At 40.5% G+C, this 23,061-nt stretch overlaps 1 protein-coding gene and 1 pseudogene across 3 annotated transcripts in view; one reads left to right on the forward strand and one right to left on the reverse strand.

Annotated features, from left to right (window-relative positions):
- The window catches only part of SLC35F2 (solute carrier family 35 member F2), a 59,945-nt gene that overhangs the window by 11,183 nt on the left and 25,701 nt on the right, over positions 1-23,061 (reverse strand). For 2 of the 3 annotated variants that reach the window (XM_043898269.1, XM_043898278.1), the window contains exons 2-3: positions 3,548-3,723; positions 861-988 (exon numbers count right to left, since the gene is read on the reverse strand). In XM_043898269.1, the coding sequence (XP_043754204.1) occupies positions 861-988; positions 3,548-3,723 (304 nt within the window). Of the gene's footprint in view, positions 1-860; positions 989-3,547; positions 3,724-21,673; positions 21,694-23,061 lie in introns of those variants that run through there. The other variant, XM_043898286.1, reaches the window with a different exon arrangement.
- LOC122680607 lies at positions 21,748-22,199 on the forward strand (annotated as a pseudogene).

The following is a 23,061-nucleotide window of genomic DNA, read 5'->3' on the forward strand; positions in this document are numbered from 1 at the left end:
AGTCATAAATTCAGTAAACTGTGAAGTCTAAACCTGACATGGGAATCTATTTTACTTTCTTCTCCATTTACAACACATTTTATTGTTAGCAATGAGGAGTCAGTGTTATGATACATCCCAAGTTTGCCAACATTAAGACAACTCTTCTTTGTCTCGGGTGTGTCACATAGCTTGCTGGATCTTGGTTCCCCGACCAGGGATCAAACTTGGCCACAGCAGTGAAAGTCCAGAATCCTAACCACTAAGGCCACCAGGGAACTCCCTAATGTTAAGACAACTTAATCAGTCGTCCTCAACTCCACCAAGCTGAAAAGTACTGCTATGTAGGAACATTTTTCTTTCAACCTAATGAGAATAAACCTAGAAAAGGAATAGGTATAAGTTTTACTTTTGGCTACCACCTTTACCCAAAATGTCTAATGCCCTATTAGATAACAGACAACAAAAAGACAACAACCTATTAGTTGTCTTAGATATCTACTTTACTTGTAAGACTCCAACTTTTCTGGGACACAATACTATATTCACTTTATATGCCATTTAAGCAACACACAAAACAGAACTCTTGCCAACATCACAGCATCAATTGCCAACTAAATATTTATGTTTATTTGGTAGCAACTGTTCTATTCATCTATAGCATTAGCAGTTTAGGAACAGATTAACTTGTACACATTTTCACTAATTCCAGGAAGCCTTTCGCATTAGCACACATACTCCACTGGAAAACAGATAACATCCACTGTTTTTAGTTTTTTTCTGAGTGAACAGGTTCTTAAGGAAATTAGGTGAGCACATATGAGTTCAGATTCCTCTCTTAAAGCTATAAAATCCAAACTGGTCAGAGGACTCCTTCTTACCTGGACACTGGTTAGAGTTGTGTACTGGTATGCTCTGACAATCAGGTAATTAGCTTCTACATCTGCTAGTCCAAGCAGGATGTACTTCCACCATTTCTTTTTCAAGATGTATAAAAGATTATCACTACCTGGTTGAAAGAAATCTAGATTAGGACATGTTACTTGAAAATTATTCCATGCATGTTAATCTGGAGATAAAGAGTCAAAGCTAGTATTTGTGCTGGGCTGTGCTTGGCCGCTCAGCTGTGTCTGCCTCTTTGCGACCCTATAGACTGTAGTCCACCAGGCTTCTCTGTCCATGGGGATTCTCCAGACAAGAATACTGGAGTGGATTGCCATGCCCTCCTCCAGGAAATCTTCCCAATCCAGGGACCGAATCCAGGTCTCCTGCATTACAGGCACATACTTTACCACTATGTACATTGAACATGGTCCCTCCTAATGTCCATTACTCATAACTCAAATTCCTGCAACAGCTCAGCAGAGTCGCTCAGATTTTTTTCTAGTATGAGGCCCAAGCTAAGGTGTCATCATAGACCAAGTGCTCAATGAAAACAACAAAGATAAAGGAAGTAAGACTGGTTAAATTCATTGAATTCCTTTTCCTTTCCTACTGCAACAGAAATATAACATCCAGATCATCTGAGGAAATAAAATGTTTCCTTATAAATTTATCAAACAGACCAAAACTCTGTGGTCATTCTTTTGGAAAAGATCTGCTTTCAGCCGAAAATTAAGCCAGTGGTAAGTCTGAAAAAATGACTTAGTGATGTCATTGAAGAAACACTTTTCATCCCCTAAATTCTATTTATTCAAGTTAACTGTGAATCATTTCTTTGAAGATCACAAGGAGATACAGAGTTGGCAGCTATACAAGAAGGCTTTATGGGTAAGATAACCTGCAAAGAAATCAAGGTAGTGAGAATCATAGTCAGATTCTGTTGTTCAGTCACTCAGTCGTGTCTGACTCTTCACAACCCCATGGACAGCAGCACACCAGGCTTCCCTGTCCTTCACTATCTCCCAGAGTTTGCTCAAATTCATGTCCATTGAGTTGATGATGCCATCCAACCATCTCATCCTCTGTTCCCCGCTTCTCCTCCTACCCTCAACCTTTTCTGGCATCAGGGTCTTTTCCAGTGAGTCAGCTCTTTGCATCATGTGGCCAAAGTATTGGAGCTTCAGCTTCAGCATCAGTCCTTCCAATGAATACCCAGGACTGATTTCCTTTAGGATGGACTGGTTGGATCTCCTTGCAGTCCAAGGGACTCTCAAGAGTCTTCTCCAATACCATAGTTCAAAAGCATCAATTCTTCAGTGCTCAGCTTTCTTTATGGTCCAACTCTCACATCCATACATGACTACTGGAGAAACCATAGCTTTGACTATACAAACCTTTGTCAGCAAAGTAATGTCTCTGCTTTTTAATATGCTGTCTAGGTTGGTCATAGCTTTTCTTCCAAGGAGCAAGTGTCTTTTAATTTCATGACTGCAGTCACCGTCCACAATAATTATCATTAAATCCCAATGACCAGGAATATCCTGAAAACATAGTCTTCCTAGTATGAGATAGCATGGAAGGCATCTATTAATAATAACCATCCCTTGGGGGATTTCACTGATTTATTTACGAATCATTTTTTTAGTGGTAAAGAATCTGCCAGCAATGCAGGAGACGGGGGTTCAATCTCTGGGTGAGGAAGAACCCCTGGAGAAGGAAATGGCAAAGCACTCCAGTATTCTTGCCTGAGAAATCCCATAGACAGAGGAGCCTGGTGGGCTAAAGTCCATGGGGTCACAAAGTCAGACATGACTTAACAACTAAACACAATAATAACCATCCCTTAGAGGGACTTCACTGATACATTTACAAATCATACTGACTTCCTAAAGGCCAGTTCTTACAGAGAGGAGCAAATTCTGGGGCTATTAACCACGACATACCAGTTCTATTTCCAGCTCCTACAGTTCTTGTCAAATTTGGTGCTTTCCGCTTAGGATATTTTCCCCTTCTCATAATTGACTTCCACTTTCTTTCAAAAGTAAGTTATTTATCCTGCCTGATGTATAGGAATACCATTGAGGTATTAATTTTCATATTAAAAGAGGATCTTAATCAGAGGTGAGCAACCACCACACTGGTAATTCTATCATATGCTTTAAATGTGATGAAAATGGTAGTACTGCACCCTCCCCGTCTGGGTTACCCATGTCTTTACACTCTTGAAATCAATCTTGGATAAGATGTTAATTCCTTGTTTTGTTTCTCTCACATTTACATGCAGTGGTGCTCTATTTAGCATTCTCCATTTAGCTGGAAATATATATTTTGGAAAGTGAGGTTCTTGACTTTTTAAGTGTTGTTAATACTGTCTCTTAAGTTTGTCAACCACAGGGGGGGGTGAAGGTGTAATTTATAATGGCATTTACACTTTCTTTTATTTGGACAAATCCTATGTTACACTTTGATGCTAATCATTTTAATCAACAATTTCAGAGAGCTATACATAAATCTCTAGTCACTAACTTCACAGAATTCAGAGGTGTCATACCTTTCTAGTGACTTTTATAAAAACAGCAGTAGTTTCCTGTTCTTGGTTTTGGTTTGGGCTCATCTTTTGTTTTTTGAATGTATAGAGCCAAACATTTTTATGAAGATAGTTTGTTAAAAAGGTAATTTGACGTACCTGATCGAAATGCCAGCATCACTGTGTAAATTAGAAACAGCAAGCAATAGTTGATAAAGCTCTGAAGCATGGGGGTATTCACTTTATATCTTTCTGCCAAATACTGGCTGGTGATGGCTGTCCCACATATACACAAGGATAACATCTGACCTAAGGCAATTGTTTTCAAAATATTCCTGGAAAATAAAGGAGAAAATAAGATTAACTGGTAAATAATTTATGTATTTCACGCACACACACACACACACACTTTAGGGCTAAACAAAAAGGAAAATGCTAATAATTCCAGGTGACTCTTTATTTCATTTTATCACTTATTTCATACGCACAAAAATTAAAGTGTTGGATTTTGAGTGACTACAGTTTTATTCTCTTTTATATTTCTAACTTCTCCCACAAAAATACATATTCCCCCAGTTCACTGGTGATCTATTTAGAGATCACCTTTGTTACTTAGTAGCAGTGGCCACAGGACTGGAAAAGGTCAGTTTTCACTCCAATCCCAAAGAAAGGCAATGCCAGAGAATGCTCAAACTACCGCACAATCGCACTCATCTCTCACGCTAGTAAAGTAATGCTCAAAATTCTCCAAGCCAGGCTTCAGCAATACGTGCACCGTGAACTTCCAGATGTTCAAGCTGGTTTCAGAAAAGGCAGAGGAACCACAGATCAAATTGCCAACATCTGTTGGATCATTGAAAAAGCAAGAACGTTCCAGAAAATCATCTATTTCTGCTTTATTGGCTATGCCAAAGCCTTTGACTGCATGGATCACAATAAACTGGAAAATTCTGAAAGAGATGGGAATACCAGACCACCTGACCTGCCTCTTGAGAAACCTATATGCAGGTCAGGAAGCAACAGTTAGAACTGGACATGGAACAACAGACTGGTTCCAAATAGGAAAAGGAGTACGTCAAGGCTGTATATTGCCACCCTGCTTATTTAACTTATAAGCAGAGTACATCATGAGAAACGCTGGGCTGGAAGAAGCACAAGCTGGAATCAAGATTGTCGGGAGAAATATCAATAACCTCAGAAATGCAGATGACACCACCCTTATGGCAGAAAGTGAAGAGGAACTACAAAGCCTCTTGATGAAAGTGAAAGAGGAGAGTGAAGAAGTTGGCTTAAAACTCAAGGTCATGGCATCCGGTCTCATCACTTCATGGCAAATAGATGGGCAAACAGTGGAAATAGTGACAGACTTTATATTTTTGGGCTCCAAAATCACTGCAGATGGTTACTGCAGCCATGAAATTAAAAGACGCTTACTCCTTGGAAGGAAAGTTATGACCAACCTAGATAGCATATTAAAAAGCAGAGACAATACTTTGTCAACAAAGGTCCGTCTAGTCAAGGCTATGGTTTTTCCAGTAGTCATATATGGTTGTGAGAGTTGGACTATAAAGAATGTTGAGCACTGAAGAATTGATGCTTTTGAACTATGGTGTTGGAGAAGACTCTTGAGAGTTCCTTGGACTGCAAGGAGATCCAACCAGTCCATCCTAAAGGAAATCAGTCCTGGGTATTCATTGGAAGGACTGATGCTGAAGCTGAAGCTCCAATACTTTGGCCACATGATGCAAAGGGCCGACTCACTGGAAAAGACCCTGATGCTGGGAAAGATTGAGGACAGGAGGAGAAGGGGACGACAGAGGATGAGATGGTTGGATGGCATCACCAACTCAATGGACATGAGTTTGGGTAAACTCTGGGAGTTGGTGATGGACAGGGAGGCCTGGCATTCTGCGGTTCATGGCGTCACGAAGGGTCAAACACGACTGAGTGACTGAACTGAACTGATTACTTAGCTGTGTCATGTATTATTTGAATTGTGTGTGTGTGATTTTTTAAAACTCAACTTTAACTCTGGTTTAAAGTTTTTCTGTTCATTAAATGTTTAACATTTTCTTATCCTTTCATTCTCCCAGAGACTTGGTTTCTCCAACTAGAAGCAGAGACCTTCAGTGCTACCTACATGTTAGAATTACAGAGCTTTTAAAAATGTTAATACCCCAGGTTGCACCCCAGACCAATTATATTGTCACCTTGAGGGGTGGGTTCAGGCATCAGTGATGTTCAGAGCTCTCCAAGTAATCCCAAAAGCAGCCAAGACTGTGAATCACCACTTCAGAGACAGGTACTTTGGATCCAGAGTAGAATAAGGTCTAGAGCCTACCCTTTCGCATTATAAACGAGAAGTACCTTAGCAACCAACTAAAAATTGCAGAAAGCAAACCATACAAACCAGTTTTTTTGTTACAGAAAGCAATCTTATAACAGTGGTACAAGTGAAAAAGGGCTGAGAGAGCACACAGATTAATTCTGAATGAGGGAGTTAGCAGGCAGAGGGAAAACTGAGAAAAGTTTTATGGAACAGATGATTTTTCAGTTAGATTTGGATGTATATAAGAGGTTTCTAGAGGAAGAAGTAGGGAGAAGGGAATCCAAGAAGTAACTGTAGGACCAAATGTAGAGGCACAAACATGCAATGGTGGGCTCTGGAAGCAAATGGTCTATGCCTAGGGCACAAGGGCAAAGAGCTGTGGGCAAGAAGCCTGGAAAAGTAAGTGGAGCCCAGGCTGTAAATGGTAACTCTGGTGACCAAAAGGAGGGCTAAAGGTTAGAAAGTTAGTATAAAGATCCATGACAGAGCTAAAGCTACAGCAATGTGAATATTAAGTACAGAATGATATGAAAGACTCACAGAGCCTAGTGATCCATTAAATCTCAGGTGAGTGAAGTGAAAGTTGCTCAGTCATGTCCAACTCTTTGCGACCCCATGTACTACGCAGTCCAAGGGATTCTTCAGGCCAGAATGCTGAAATGGGTAGCCTTTCCCTTCTCCAGGGGATCTTCCCAACCCAGGGATCGAACCCAGGTCTCCCGCATTGCAGGTGGATTCTTTACCAGCTGAGCCACAAGGGAAGCCCAAGACTACTGCAGTGGGTAGCCTATCCCTTCTCCAGCAGATCTTCCCGACCCAGGAATGGTATCAGGGTCTCCTGCATCGCAGGCGGATTCTTTACCAGCTGAGCTATCAGGGAGGAGGTATTAAAAATGATCTCTGGGTTTCTAGACTAGATGACTGGATGGATATGAGGTTGCGGACCAAGTCAGGGAATATAGGATGAGATGTAGGTTTAGGAAAAACCTATGAGTTCAGGAAAAACTTTATGAGTTCAGTTTGAGAGCACTAGAAGTCGAGGTGGCTAGAATTTCTAAGAAAAAACATTAAGAGGTTTGTGACGGGCAGACTCTAAGATGGCCACCAGTGAATCTGTTTCTGGATAGCTCTGCTCTGGGTGATCTCTTCCATTTGAACATGAGTTGGATATTTAATTTGACTCTAACCATTAGAATTCAAATAAAATAATAGGATACCAGACTGTACAACACAGAGAACACATCCAATATTTTATAATTACTACAAATGGAGTATAACCTTTAAAAGTTGTGAATCATTATATGGTACATCTGTAATTTATATACTGCTGCTGCTGCTAAGTCGCTCCCCCGTCCCTGGGATTCTCCAGGCAAGAACACTGGAGTGGGTTGCCATTTCCTTCTCCAACGCATGAAAGTGAAATGGGAAAGTGAAGTCGCTCAGTCGTGTCCGACTCTTAGCGACCCCACGGACTGCAGCCTACCAGGCTCCTCCGTCCATGGGATTTTCCAGGCAAGAGCACTGGAGTGAGTTACCATTATTGTACATCAACTATACTTCAATTAAAAAAAGAAAAAAACCCAGGCTTCCACTTCCATGAATACATTAGATGAGGTTATAACTTCCATCTTGCTATCCAACTCTACTGATTCTCTTACTTACTGGTTCTAATCAAACAAGCTGCTATATAAAGAGGCCCACATGGCAAGGAACAAATGGTGGCCTCTGGTCAACAACCAGTAAGGAACTGAGACCCTGAGTCCACCAGTCTCCAAGGAAATAAATCTCGCCAATATCAACACAAGCTTGGAAGCATTTTCTCCCCAGTCATGGCTTCAGATGAGACTTCATCCCTGGCCAACACCATGACTGCAGCATTATGAGAGATCTGAAGCAGAGAGCAGAGCTAAGCCATGCCCAGATGCCTGGTCCATCAAAACTATAAGATAACAAGTGTATTGTTTTAAGCCACTAAATTTGAGGCAATTTGTTATACAGTAGCAACAAATACAAAATACAAAGGTGAAACTCTGAACTTCAAAAAGACTGTATTGATATCTGTTTTGCTCTCCACTACATATCCAGGGCTAGCACTTTGTTGTCACTCAATAAATATTTGTCGAGTGAATGTAAACAGATAAAGAAATGACCAGATATGCCCAAACACATGGTTACCTCAAATATAAGACTTTCACACTTCTCCTATGAACTGTAATAGTCAAAGAAAGACAACAAATTATGAAAGTGCCATGATACAGAAACTAAGAGTACAAAAACATTTTAAGAAAGATGATATCAACAATACAACAGTGCCAGAAACTGCAGAGACAGAAAAAGTGGCACCATGGCTAAACAGACACAGTTGAAATGGCAAGCTGGAAGATCCTAGATAGCTCGGAAAGGAAGCTTTTTGTTAGTGGTAGTAACTAAAGTCAGATTTCAGTGGGCTGAGTGGGTAGAATATCAGTAAATTAATGCACCAAAATTTTTTGCCAAGAGAATGCACTGGTCATAACAATCACTCTCTTCCAACAACACACGAGATGACTCTACACATGGGCATCACCAGATGGTCGATACTGAAATCAGATGAATTATATTCATTGCAGCCAAAGACGGGGAAGCTCTATACAGCTAGCAAAAACAAGACTGGGAACTGACTGTGGCTCAGATCATGAACACCACACTGATTTCAATAGAATACCAATACTATAGAAGACACAGAATATCTGTTCTAATAGTTTATAGTTTGGGGTTTTTGTTGTTGTGTTTTTTTGGGGTTTTTTTTGAATATTTGTTTCAGTAATTTGCAATTAACCTCAAACAATCCCAACACAGGCTAAAAGAAAAAGGAGAAGCTTGCTGGGTGAGACAACCTTAATTATAGAGCATCTATCATGTGCCAGGCCATGAGAATGCAAAAACTGGATAGGCATTTTCTGTGCCTCAGAGGCTCAGAGACCACTGGGGATAAGTAGGCATATAAACTGATAACTAGGGCACAGACAGACAAGCACAAAAATAGGCTAGTTACAAAAACTTCATGAATTCACTAGACAGGCACAGTAAGGAAAGATTATCTCAAGCAGAAGGAATAGCAAGTACCAAGGCACAGGGCTCTAAAACAATATGGCACATTCAAGGATTTCAAGTGAGTTAGTGCAGCTTTAGCTCAGAGTACAGGAGAGAAAAATAGCAGCAGCAGATGATGGAAAAGTCAATAAAAGTGAGATCAAGAAAAGATCTGAAGTAAGTTCTAAAGCTGGTATCTTATCTGCTGGTGGCAAGCTCATTGAAATCTTCTAAATAAAAGGGGGAAAAGTTACTAGCAAGGCAGAAATTGGGCATGCCTGGGTCCCTACATGTCATAACACATAGCACCAAAACCTTACTCTGAATTCCTGCCATGGAAGCCAATTAAAGAGGAATTTGTCAGAGACAGGTCTGTCTAATATAATATGCAGTTTTCTGAATCAGACATGTGGGGAGATAACAATGTGGTTAATAAAGATCCCAAAGGCAAAAGGAAAAGGCACATTTAGAAAAGAGAATAGCTCCATTTTGGACATGCTGGATTTTGTTTAAATTATGAGATAGTCAAGAAGAAATGTCCAGTAGACAGTTTGGAGTTGGGATAAAAAGATTGGATTAGAGAAATAAATTTGGGAATCATGATCCTAAAAGTGGTAATTGAAGTTGGGATATAAATAAGATCACTAAAACATATAACTAAAAATTGAAAAGAATAGAGGGTAAAAAAGAAACACCCAGGGAAACAGTAACATTTAGTAGGCAGAGGAGGAAGAGGAATTAGAGATGGGAATGAAAAGGCATGGCCAGAAAGATGCAGGGAGAGAACAAGCAAGAAATACTGGAAGCAAGAGTAAGTGGCATTTCAAGCAAAAAGCGCTCCACAGTTTGAACTGCAGCGAATTTCTCCTAACTGTTCTTTCTTCTTTACTCTCCACAAACCCAATCTCTACACTATAGAGGAGTCAACGTTCTGCATGTTAATCAGAACATGTAGAAGTTTTGTTTTTTTTCAACATTTATTCATTTGGCTGCATTGGGTCTTAGGTGCAGCATCCTGGATCTTTTAGTCTTGGCATATAAACTCTCAGCTGCGGCATGTGGGATCTAATTCCCTGACCAGGGATAGAACCTGGTCCCCTGCATTGGGAGCATAGGAGCGTGGCGTCTTAGCCACTGGATCAACAGGGCAGTCCCATCACAGTTTAATTTTTAAGTTTTGAAATTTCTTATAGAATATTAAAATATAACAAAGTACAAAGCATAACTAACATGTACTTGTGTATCTACCAGGCAGCTTAAGATGTAAAATACTGGTGACATCAACATTCCCCCTTGTGTTCTCCCCAATATCTTAGCTCTCCTGAGATAAGTACTTGCTATAACTTGGAATTTAACATTTCATGCATTTCCATATATTTTCATATTTATGTAAGTATCCCTATACAATATAAACAATTGTTTTGACTGTTTTAAATTTTTATATAAACAGCACCACACTATATGTATACTTTTTGCAAACTTGCTGTTTTGATCAACATTGCATCATCGATAATGATACATTAGTTCTCGTTTATTCCTTTCCACTACTGTATAGTACTCCATTATGTGATTATATCACACTTCATGTACCCATTCTTTTATTGCTTATTAGGTTGTATTCCAATTTTTTTTGCTTTGATAAACAATGCCTCTACAAATATTCATATGTATGTTTCCCAACATGCATATCTAAGAATTTTTCTAGGTTTTAGAAAATCCGTGCAAATGAGTTACTAATGTGTAATGTATAATCTCCTCAGCGCTCAGGATGGCCTGATGGGTACCACCTAGATATCTTCTGAAAGCAGTGAACTCAGAGTACCCTACAAATGTAATAAGTTTGCATTTGTGTCATGAAGTTTCAAGGAATCATTTGCTTTAGAGATATATTTAATAGAATAATTGATTTTAGAGCATGTCTTCAGCTTTACTTATTTTGCTACAATTCTCTTCAAAGGGTTATATTACTCCATGTAGCCTACTTTGATACTTTGAAACGGAAGAAAATGAGGCAAATTCCACCCTTCAAGAGGTAGAAATGGTATCAAGGACTGTTCACATCCAAAGACCTTTTACTAGGCTACTGTAGGAATTTTTCACCCAGGTGAGCAAAAGGTTCAGGACTTGCTCCCACAGAGTACTGTTCTTTCTAGGGATGCTCTTCTCGTCACAGGCTGATGAGGCAAACTAGATCTGAAGGTTGCTACCTCTTTCTCTTGTGCTCATTTCATTCCAAAGGAGACAAGTTTGCATTGATTCTGGAAATTATGCTGTCCTATCCTAAGCATAAGCAAAAGAAATTCATCACTTGGTCCCACATGATGAACTGGGAACCTACAAGTGTATAGGCCAAAGCCAAAGGATGAAAAAGTGCATTCAGTTGGTGTCACTGCTCCCAGCCACACACTTCCCTCTGGAATATGTGAGGCAGGGTACCTGACAAGGAAATGGCTCCAACTTTCTTGTATTTCGTTGTTTAATGACCTCCTCCTTTCTTTAAATTTCTCTTTCTCTCTTCCATGGGACAAAGTCTCAGAATTGCTGGACTTCGTTGTTAATCTCTATTTTTTTTAAATGAGGAAACTGTGGCCAGAGAGCTGAGTGTATTGCCTAAGAAAACATAGGAGCCAATGGCATGCAAGCTCTCTGATGATTAAACATCTGCTGTGCCCACTGGAAAACACGGTCTTAGGACAGGAAGTGAGGTCACCTCTCACAGCTGCTGTCTTCTTACTCCTGTACCTCTTTGTCCTCACTTACCTATCCCCACACCCCTTTTCCCACCGTCCTTCACTTCTCCATGATTTTATAACAGACCTTATATTAGAAGCCACCTTCTTCAAAGGATCCGTGCACTTCACTTTGCAGTCAGGAAAGAAAGGGTCTAGCCCGATTCCTCTGCTACCAGTATTAACACTGCTTCCCCATGTGTCAGGAAGGCACTGGATGTCCAAAGTACAGGGCACCAAAAAGTTAATAAAGGAGCTGATAACTTTATTAAGTTCAGAACATTTTTTGCCCACTATAATGTGCTCAAAAGCAACTATAAATTTGAAACGTGAGAATAAGAAATGTGGAACTAAGCCCTGTTCACGAATTGACGAAATTCCTCTAATAAGCCCACACTTACATTCTTGTTGTTCAGTCACTCAGTCGTTGTTGACTCTTTGCAACCCTGTGGGCTGCAGCACGCTAGGCTTCCCTGTCCTTCACAACTTCTCAGAGCTTCCTCAAACTCAAGTCCATTGAGTCAGTGATGCCATCCAACCATCTTATCCACTGTGGCCCCCTTCTCCTCCTGCCTTCTATCTGTCCCAGCATCAGGCACTTTTCCAATGAGCTGGCTCTTCATATCAGATCACCAAAGTATTGGAGCTTCAGCTTCAGCATCAATCCTTCCAATGAATTATTCAGGGTTGATTTCCTTTAGGACTGACTGGTTTAATCTCCTTGCAGTCCAAGGGACTCTCAAGAGTCTTCTCCAACACCACAGTTCAAAAGCATCAATTCTTTGGTGCTCAGCCTTCTTCATGGTCCAACTCTCACATCCATACATGACTCCTAAAAAAACCATATTTGACTAGATGGACATTTGTTGGCAAAGTAATGTCTCTGCTTTTGACTATGCTGTCTAGGTTGGTCATAGCTTTCCTTCCAAGGGGTAAGTGTCTTAATTTCATGGCTGCCGTCACCATCTGCATGGGTTTTGGAGCCCAAGAAAATAAAGTCTGTCAGTGATTCCATTGTTTCCCCATCCATTTGCCATGAAGTGATGGGACCAGATGCCATGATCTTAGTTTTTTGAATGCTGAGTTGTAAGCCAGCTTTTTCACTCTCCTCTTTCATTTTCATCAAGAAGCTCTTTAGTTCTTCCTCACTTTCTGCCAATAGGGTAGCGTCATCTGCATATCTGAGGTTATTGCTATTCTCCCAGCAATCTTGATTCCAGCTTGTGCTTCATCCAGGCTGGCATTTCACACGACGTACCCTGCATAAAAGTTAAATAAACAGGGCAACAATATATACCCTTGATGCACTCCTTTCCCAATTTTGAACCAGTCCGTTGTTCCATGTCGGTTCTAACTGTTGCTTCTTGACCTGCATACAGGTTTCTCAGGAGGCTGGTAATATGGTCTAGTATTCCCATCTCTTGAAGAATTTTCCACAGTTTGTTGTGATCCACAAAGTCAAAGGCTTTAGTGCAGTCAATGAAGCACCTGTTTTTCTGCAATTCCCTTGCTTTTTCTGTGATCCAACAGACGTTGGCAATTTAATCTCTGGTTCCTCTGCCTTTTCTAAATCCAGCATGAACATCTGGAAGTTCTCAGTTCACATACTGTTGAAGTCTAGTTTGAAGGATTTTGAGCATGACCTTGCTAGCATGTGAGATGAGTGCAATTGTGTGGTAGTGTGAATGTTCTTCGGCATTGCCTTTCTTTGGGATTGGAATGAAAACTGACCTTTTCTAGTCCTGTGGTTACTGCTGAGTTTTCCAAATTTGCTGGCATACTGAGTGCAGCACTTTCACAGCATCATCTTTTAGGATTTGAAATAGTTCAACTGGAACTCCATCACCTCCACTAGCTTTGTTTGTAGTGATGCTTCCTAAGGCCCATTTGATTTCACTCTTCAGGATGTCTGGCTCTAGGTAAGTGATCACACCATCATGGTTATCCGGATCATTAAAATCTTTCTTGTATAGTTCTTCTGTGTATTCTTGCCACCTCTTCTTAATATCTTCTCCTTCTGTTAGGTTTATACTGTTTCTTTTTTGTCCTTTATTGTGTCTATTTTTGCATGAAATGTTTCTTTGGCATGTCTAATTTTCTTAAGGAGACCTCTAGTCTTTCCCATTCTATTGTTTTCCTCTATTTCTTAGAATTGTTCACTTAGGAAGGCTTTCTTATCTCTCCTTGCTATTCTTTGGAACTCTGCATTCAGATGGGAATATCTTCCTTTTCTCCTTTGCCTTTCTCTTTTCTGTTTCAGTTATTTGTAAGGCCTCCTCAGACAACCATTTTACCTTTTTGCATTTCTTTTTCTTGGGGATGGTCTTGATCACTGCCTCCTGTACAATGTTACAAACCTCCGTCTATAGTTCTTCAGGCACTCTGTCTATAAGATCTAATCCCTTGAACCTATTTGCCACTACCACTATAAAATCATAAGGGATTTGATTTATGTCATACCTGAACGGCTTAGTGATTTTCCCTACTTTCTTCAATTTAAGTCTGAAGTTTGCAATAAGGAGGACATTCGAGTGTTAGTCACTCGGTTGTATCCGATTCTTATTCAACCCCATGGACTATAGGCAGGCTCCTTTGTCCATGAGATTTCTCAGGCAAGAATACTGCAGTGGGTTGCCATTCCCTTCTCAAGGGGATCTTCCAGACCCAGGAATCATATTCAGGTCTCCTGCATTGCAGGCAGATTCTTTACCATCTAAGCCAGCCAGGTAAGATCCATTTACATTCTAAAATAGCACACTTAAGAAAGTTATCCTCCCCACTATAAAGTATACCTATCTCCTAAAAAAAATAAAAGAGTCATGAATTGAGTATGGAGATTAAAGTTACAGCAATGCACTTCTCCTGGCTCCAAATCATAATGACCTCATCTATAATGGAAGAGGAGAGAGCAAGAACAAAAGTGAGAGAGAGAGAGACAGAAAGAGGAGCTGAAGGGGCTGGAGGCTGCACAAGGGAGAAAGAAGAAACGACTCAGACATGTACAGAGAGATACCAAAGGCCGCAAAACAACTTTTGTTACTTATGGCTTCATATGTAGGCACTTGAATTTCACAAATTCCTAGTTCATATGAATTCAAAGTTAAACACAGGGACTCTCTCTATACCATAATAAAGCCTGTCCTCTTTAAGGGAAGTTGCCAGAAGCAACGTGCATCTAACCATGGGACGTATCCTGTCACTGTTTTTCAAACGGAACCTCCACTGAAGTGAACTTCAATGACAGGATATGATCCAGCTCCAAGACGTGTTTCCGAGGCAGCTTCATGCTGTGAGAGCTGGGCCACACAGCATGAAGCAGAACAAATAAGTCATGGATCAGCAGGGATGGGGGGTGGGGAACAGGTAGAAATGAAACTAACCACATTACTCATTCTGACCACATTACTCATTGGATATATTGTACGAATTTAAGGAAGAAAGGAAGGAAAGATTGTAAACCATTTTATTTCCTCCCTTCTTTCTTCCAGAAAACCTGAGGTATGTATTTTAATATCCTGTCCATTCTAAAACTCATACTTATGCATATGCTTTCCAATGAAACTATAATTTCTCTTATTCATTTATTCAGTCAGTAAACTCTTTGGTTAAGAACTTACTAAAGTGTCTTGGCTGCCTAATATGTGCTACTATTTGCTTGTGAGTGTGTTAGTTGCCGGAGAAGGCAATGGCAACCCACTCCAGTACTCCTGCCTGGAAAATCCCATGGACGGAGGAGCCAGGTGGGCTGCAGTCCATGGGGTCGCTAACAGTCAGACACGACTCAGCGACTTCACTTTCACTTTTCACTTTCTTGCATTGGAGAAGGAAATGGCAACCCACTCCAGTGTTCTTGCCTGGAGAATCCCAGGGACGGGGGAGCCTGGTGGGCTGCCGTCTATGGGGTCGCACAGAGTCGGACACGACTAAAGCGACTTAGCAGCAGCAGCAGCAGCATGTTAGCTGCTCAGTGGCGTCCAACTCTTCGCGACCCCGTGGACTACAGGCCGCCAGGCTCCAATGTTCATGGAATTCTCCAGGCAAGAATACTGGAGTGGGTAGCCATTCTCTTCTCTGGGGGATCTTCCAGACCTGGGGATCAAACCCACGTTTCCTGCATTGCAGGCAGATTCTTTACCTTCTGAGACACCAAGGAAGTCCCCCAATATGCACCATACACGAAGAATTTAGAACTTTAAAGGCCCACATATTTCATAGTCCCAGGCCTTCTTCTCTAAAGAGCAGATTAGCAGGCTCTTGCTGTGTGCCTTGAAAAAAACGCCACATGCCTCTATCCTAGAACCCACCATGCTGCTTGTGGTTCTTCTTCTAAGACTCTAAGCTCCCGGAGGAGACGAATATTATAGAAACACAATGTTATGTCTCAGATCCATGCTGTTAAGTTGCACGTTATCAGCTAAAGATTTAGAATTAAAGCTTAAAGATTTCTATGGAGCCATCTTCTTGGGGAGATTTTTAATCTATCATACCTGCCATCTGTAAATACCTGGGATACAATAATAACCTGAGCACTTCTATAAAAATCATAGATTAACCAGTGTATATTAGTAGAGCATTTTAAATTAGACTGGAAGGAAGCTAAAAAGTAAATTTTTTAAAAATCTAAAAGTAGATTTTCTTTACATTGTAGCAGCCTAGATGACCTGTTATATTTTTTCCATATCTACATTTCGATGATTCAGAAATTTAGCCATCTAATTATAATAAGCATAAATAGCTAGCAGTTTTGAGAAACCAACATTCTGATGTAATTAAGGCATTTTCAAAGTGGCCAAGTAAGCCAAATTTCAAAGAATAGAAAGGGTAGTGTGTGTGTGTGTGTGTGTGTGTGTGTGTATAGTTACCTTAAAAGGAAGACAAGGAAAAGTAATTTTCTTTTCCCTCCACTGGATTATGTCTCACTCACAGGAGATGCTCAGTAAATGTTTACTAAATTAATGAATAAATGCTGCAATTAACTGTTGAGATGCCATAATGTTAAAAAGCAAGGTAGACAAAGACTGTAGGTAAGAAACCCTTTGAAGTGAACTCAAGGAGTGTTACAGTAAAAGGAATATGAGCTCAGTTAGATAAAACTGGGGTTTGGATTTAAATCTGAAACATGAAAGAATAGAAAAGCGGGTGCAAGCAAGTGAGAAACAGTGGGTTTTGTTTTGCTTTGGTTTGGTTTTGTAAACGGCTGGTACAGACTGCACCCCAGACAGAGCTTTCAGGAAAGGAGTGCTCCTCTAAACATGATGGAAAAAACTTTAGACTTTCTCTCACTGTTATGAAGTTGAATAAGTTAGTCTCTCAAAACTTTCTTATTTTCTTTTTAATGGGTGTGATACAACCTATATGGGTTTAAGGATTAATAGATATAACCTATATAAAAGTATCTACAACCATAGACACTCAATGAATCTTCTTTCCTTCTTTCTTCTGGCTCACCCAGACTTCTGGAAACCTCTTGACCGGAGCTGTATAGTGAACTTTTTGTGATGATAGAAATGTTCTCTATAACCACCACCCAATACAGTAGCCTTCTGCCACATGTAGCAGTTAAACATTTGAAATATGGTTACTGTGAATGAGAAACTAAATTTTAATGCTATGTAATTGTGATTTAAATTAAAATAGCCATGTGTGGCTAGAGGCTACTATACTGAACAGTGTAGCCACAGACCAGCATTGTGCAATAGAAGTTACTAATAATGTAAATGCTAAAAAAGTGGCTATTGAGCACTTGAAATGTGGCCAGTAGGGTGAATGAGGAACTGAATTTTTTACTCTATTTCATTGAAATTCATTTTAATTTAAATAGCTGCATGTACCTGGTGGTTATAAATACTAAAAAGCACAACTCTAGACCAGAGCTTCTCAAATCTTGAAGTGTTAGTTGCTTAGTTGTGTCTGACTCTTTGCGATCCCATGGACTGTAGCCTGCCAAGCTCCTGTGTCCATGGGGATTCTCCAGGCAAGAATACTGGAGAGGGTGGCCATTCCCTTCTCCAGGGGATGTTCCCAAAACAGGGATCAAACCTTGGTCTCCTGCATTGCAGGCAGACTCTTTACTGTCTGAGCCACTGGGGAAGCCTGATATGAATCACCTGAGAATCTTGCTAAATTACATGCTCTGATTTAGTAGATTTGGAGAGAAGTCTGAGATTCTGCATTTCAAACACTCTCAGAGGATGCCTATGATGCTTGTCCCTGGACCACATTTTGAGCTGTAAGCCTCTACAGTTGTTGTTCAGTTGCTCAGTCATGTCTGACTCTGCGACCCCATGGACTGCAGCATGTCAGGCTTCCCTGTCCATCACCAACTCCTGGAGCTTGCTCAAACTCATGTCCATTGAGTCAGTGGTGCCATCCAACCATCTCATCCTCTGTCGTCCCCTTCTCCTCCTGCTTTCTATCTTTCCCAGCATCAGGGTCTTTTCCACTGAGTCAGCTCTTCACATCAGGTAGCCAAAGTATTGGAGCTTCAGCTTCAGCATCAGTCCTTCCAATGAATATTCAGGACTGATTTCCTTTAGGATGGACTGGTTGGATCTCCTTGCAGTCCAAGGGCCTCTCAAGAGTCTTCTCCAACACCACAGTTTGAAAGTATCCATTCTTCGGGGCTCAGCCTTCTTCATGGTCCTACTCTCATATCCATACATGACTACTGGGAAAACCATAGCTTTGAATATACAGGCCTTTGTCCGTAAAATAATGTCTCTGATTTTTAATACACTGTCTAGGTTTGTCACAGCTTTTCTTTCAAGGAGCAAGAATCTTTTAATTTCATGGCTGCAGTCACCATCTGCAGTGATTTTGAAGCCCAAGAAAATACAGCCTTTCACTGTTTCCATTGTTTCCCCATCTATTTGCCGTGAAGTGATGGGACCAGATGCCAAGATCTTAGTTTTTTGAATGTTGAGTTTTAAGCCAGCTTTTTCACTCTCCTCTTTCACCTTCACCAAGAAGCTCTTTAGTTCCTCTTCGCTTTCTGCCATTAGGGTGGTGTCATCTGCATATTTGAAGTTAGTGCTAGTTCTCCTGGCAGTCTTGATTCCAGCTTGTGCTTCATCCAGTCTGGCATTTTGCATGATGTACTCTACATATAAGTTAAATAAGCAGGGTGACAATATACAGCCTTGACGTACTCCTTTCCCAGTTTGAACCAGTCTGTTGTCCCAGTCCAAGGCTCTACCATAGTGTTTCCAATTCTGAGATCTCTCAACTCTGAATCCATGGAACTAGTGGCAGCAATACATGGGCTATTTAGGAGCTATTTTTGACACTTCAAAAAGCTTAACAGCACCTCTGACACTTGCTGGCAAGAATGCAAAAATGATACATTATTTATGGTGTGGAGAGGTACAATTTCTAGCAATTTTATTTCTAGGAAAATTCCCCAAAGATAATCTGGGAAAAATACAAAAGGTGTACATACAGGCTATTCACTGCAGCACTATTTATAAAGTCTAAAGAGAAAATCCTATATGTTTAACAATAGTTTTGCAGGAAAGAAAGTGGGCCTGAGAGGATGGTCACATCCTAGGTCTCAGACAAGTGTCTGGGATGGCTGCCACGCATGGGTTCTTGGCTTCGCAAAGGGAAGAATTCAAGAGCTAACCACAGTAAAGTGAAAAAAGGTTTACTCAGGGCAAAACACCCCACAGACCGAGTATGGGCCACCTCAGAAGATGAGAAGCTTCAGGGTACAGGGTGGTTGGTTTTTATAAGGGTGGGTAATCTCATAGGCTAATGAATGGGAAGATTATTCCAACTATTTTGGGGAAGTGATGGGGATTTCCAGGAATTGGGCCACTGCCCACTTTTTAGTCTTTTATGGTCCAATCTCAGAACTGTCATGTCATTTAGCTGATATATTACAATGAGTGTATACTGAGTCTTAAGGTCTAGTGGAAGTCAATCATCTGCCGTCTTAGACCTAGTTGGTTCTAACCAGTTTATGTCCTGTCCTCAATGACTGTCGTTCTTTTAAAGGTTATGTCCCACTGCCTTCCTGTCTCAGGGAACTAGCTTAATAAATACAAAAGAGTACTATGTAGCTATAAAAAGCAAAGTAAATATCTCTATACACTCTATAAAATGACTGCCAAGATATACTAAAAAATAAGCGTGGAGGAAAATGGGTATGGAATGCAAACATTTACCTATATTTTTTAATATTTTTAAGTGAAAACAGGTAACTGCTTTTAAAGTTACCTATAGGTCAGAAGAGAGAAAAAGTAAGATATATTATGTCTGAATATGCCTTGGTTTATAGATTTGTATTAGGAACCATTTTACATAACCATAAAACAAAATTTTAATTTTAAAATAAGCTACATATAAAATTAAAAACAACATGTTACATGAACCTAAAAGGATGTCTTAAGTTGGTGGCAAAGCCAAACAGGAATTATTTCAAATGACTTTAAAACATACTAATTTGTGACAGTCTAGAATGGTGGGCTGGGGTGGGAGGTGGGAAGAAGGTTCAAGAGAGAGGGGACGAATGTATACCTATGGCTGATCATGCTGAAGTATGGCAGAAACCAACACAACATTGTAAAGCAATTATCCTTCAATTAGAAATAAATAAAATTTTAAAAAATACACTAATTTGATAGTATATTCTTAATAGAATACACCATAGGAACAATAAGAACTGTAAAACCTTGAACACCTTGAGAGGTGGTGTAGATATTATTTGAAACTGTATGCATATTGTGGAATAAAACAAGTAAGAAAGTATATTAATGTATTGATTTCTGGTACAGGAAAAAGACTGGAACCCCAGTCACACCAAATGGCAAGAAACTTTAGTGAAGTCATGACAAAAAGACCTTCGAGGCACCAATAAGAACAACTACACTGGACTGAAATGCCTCCAGTATGTTTGAATTCTGAAGTAGGGCTTTCCTGATGGTGCAGTGGTAAAGAATCTGCCTGCCAATCAGGGACACGGGTTAGACCCCTGGTCTGGGAAAACTCCACGTGACACAGGGAAACTAAGCCTGAGCACCACAACTACTGGGCCTGTGAGCTGCAACTACTGAGGCCTGCACACCTAGAGCCTGTGCACCGCAACCAAGAGCAGGCCCCACTCGCTGCAACTAGAGAAGGCCTGAGTGTGCGGCAACAGACACAGCACAGCCAAAAATAAATGAATAAATTACATTATTGTTAGTAGGAAAAAAAGGAAAATCATTCCTGGTTCTCCTTCTCTGGGAACCCCCCAACCAATCTGCCCACAATTGGTCATCTGTGGTGGATGCTCGATGGGCATGAGTTTGAGTCAACTCCAGGAGCTGGTGATGGACAAGGAGGCCTGGCATGCCGCAATTCATGGGGTCACAAAGAGTCGGACACAACTGAGTGACTGAACCGAACTGATGAATCAGGCCCGTGAAAATATCCTTGGAAATATATGAGCTTGGATTGATAAAAATACATCCTGATCTTCAGTAACATTAAACTGTAGTTTAAATTCCCTTCGATTGCAAACAAAGGTAACAAATTAGAGAGGTATTACTATTAGCGGTGCCTATGACTTTGCCGCCAGGCTTCCCTGGTGGCTCAGAGGTTAAAGCATCTGCCTGCAGTGCAGGAGACCTGGGTTCAATCCCTGAGTCGGGAAGATCCCCTGGAGAAGGAAATGGCAACCCACTCCAGTATTCTTGCCTGGAGAATCCCATGGAGGGAGGAGCCTGGTAGGCTACAGTCCACAGGGTCACAAAAAGTCAGACACGATTGAGCGACTTCACTCACTCACTCACTCATGACTTTGCCGCTAAAGATTTTACAGATATTTTCATATCATATGACAACTGTTGGCTGGAATTTCAAAATATCATTACTACTCCAAAATGATGGTAGTTAAAGACCCATTGTGAGATCTTTAATCTAACGTATTTTTTTTAAAGAGAGCACATATATTAACATCGTATTGTGTTTTTAATAATTTAATACCTAAATAGATAGAATGGGTTTCCTCTATAAGCCCATGTGTTTTATTTTTTGCATTTAAAAACATTATTCTGAGAAGGAAATACTGTAAACCCAACAGAAAGATACAGTCAGCAAAACCCAGAGCATGGAAAACTCTCCAGGACATATGAACTATTTCTTTAAAAATAAACTGCTAGAGACCAGACGTGCCTGGGCTTCCTGACTGGCCCTCCTTAGGGTTTTCAGGAAACAGAAGCAGCAATAGTTGGATCCAAGCACTCGTGATGGTCTCCAGGTGCCCTGTGAAAGGAAAGGGGAGGGCGCCCATGGAATCATCTTCCTCTTCAATGCCGCCCCCCTTCCCTTCTCCCTTATCCTCTGTCTCAGACATTTCTAACTCTTCCCCTCCGCCATGTCTTACATCACTTCCCAGGAGATGAAGTGTACTCTTCACTGGTTTGCCAGCTGGCTGGGTTCTCAGTGTGAACCTTTCCAAAAGGACCTGGTAGCTAAGACAGTACTGGGGAAAAAATCACAGCCACTGCTTGAAAGTCTGGAGCAAATACTGGAGATACTACCTGGTACCTCTGAGTGCCAGCTGCACCTTCGGGATAAATGGATCTGAGGTTGGGCTGAGCAACGGCACAACAAATTTGTCAGGCAGCTGGAGGTCAGCAAGCCAGGCTTTGTGGCATAATTTTACCAAGCTGTGGCTGCTACAGCTGAAGAATGCTAGGTATTAAAAATCAAAGACGATAACCAGACCGAACGGAGTCAAGGCCACAACTTTACCGTGAGAACTTCAAATATGTCACTTAAAGATCTGGAGATGGTGTCCCAATCAGCTGATGGAACTCGCTGACCAGTACAGGCCTGGTGATTTCAACAGCCTATCAGCTGGACTCCTAGTGTAAATGTTTTCCATTTAAGCAAATCCAGATCAGCAGTCTGCCTCCTAACTTACTTCTTTCCAAGAGAAGTCAAACGCTCAAGAATTTAAACATTTCTTTTGCAACTATAATCAAAAGAATCTACACATTATAACTCAAGCCTATTGTCAGTCCACAGGGGTATCAAACACAGCTCTTGAACTCCAGAAATGGAAGAATGGCAAAACAAGGTCATGTTTTTATAATTTAGCTGGGTTCAGATACCTGGTTTCACCACCACTACCAAATTCTAGCATAATTATCTGATATTCCAACTACTAGCTTTTCTAGTTATGATTTAGTAAAAGTATGAAAAAAATCAGATTAGTTACTCCTTTCTCCACACTGACGCTTGTCTGAGTCTAAGTAACAATGACCTTGCTTCTAAAATATATGTGACATCCTTGGAGCTGGCAGCAGATACTCTTATTCTATAAGTTCGCTCTACAACAATAAACAATATGAAAACAAGTGACACTCTTTACAAGTTGAAGGGCTTATTTTTTATATCAAAATAAAGAATGAATTTTCAGAACCAAAAAAATAAGTAAACTGCAAGAATAAAAGAGCCAAGAAAAGAAAAAGACAATAGAAAAGAGCCAAGAGGAAGAGGAAACATATAGAAGAAAGAAGAAAGAGATGTAGATATAACAACCTATTGAAATGCAT

This window comes from Cervus elaphus, chromosome 1, assembly GCF_910594005.1.
Source record: "Cervus elaphus chromosome 1, mCerEla1.1, whole genome shotgun sequence".
Classification (NCBI taxonomy): Eukaryota; Metazoa; Chordata; class Mammalia; order Artiodactyla; family Cervidae; genus Cervus; species Cervus elaphus.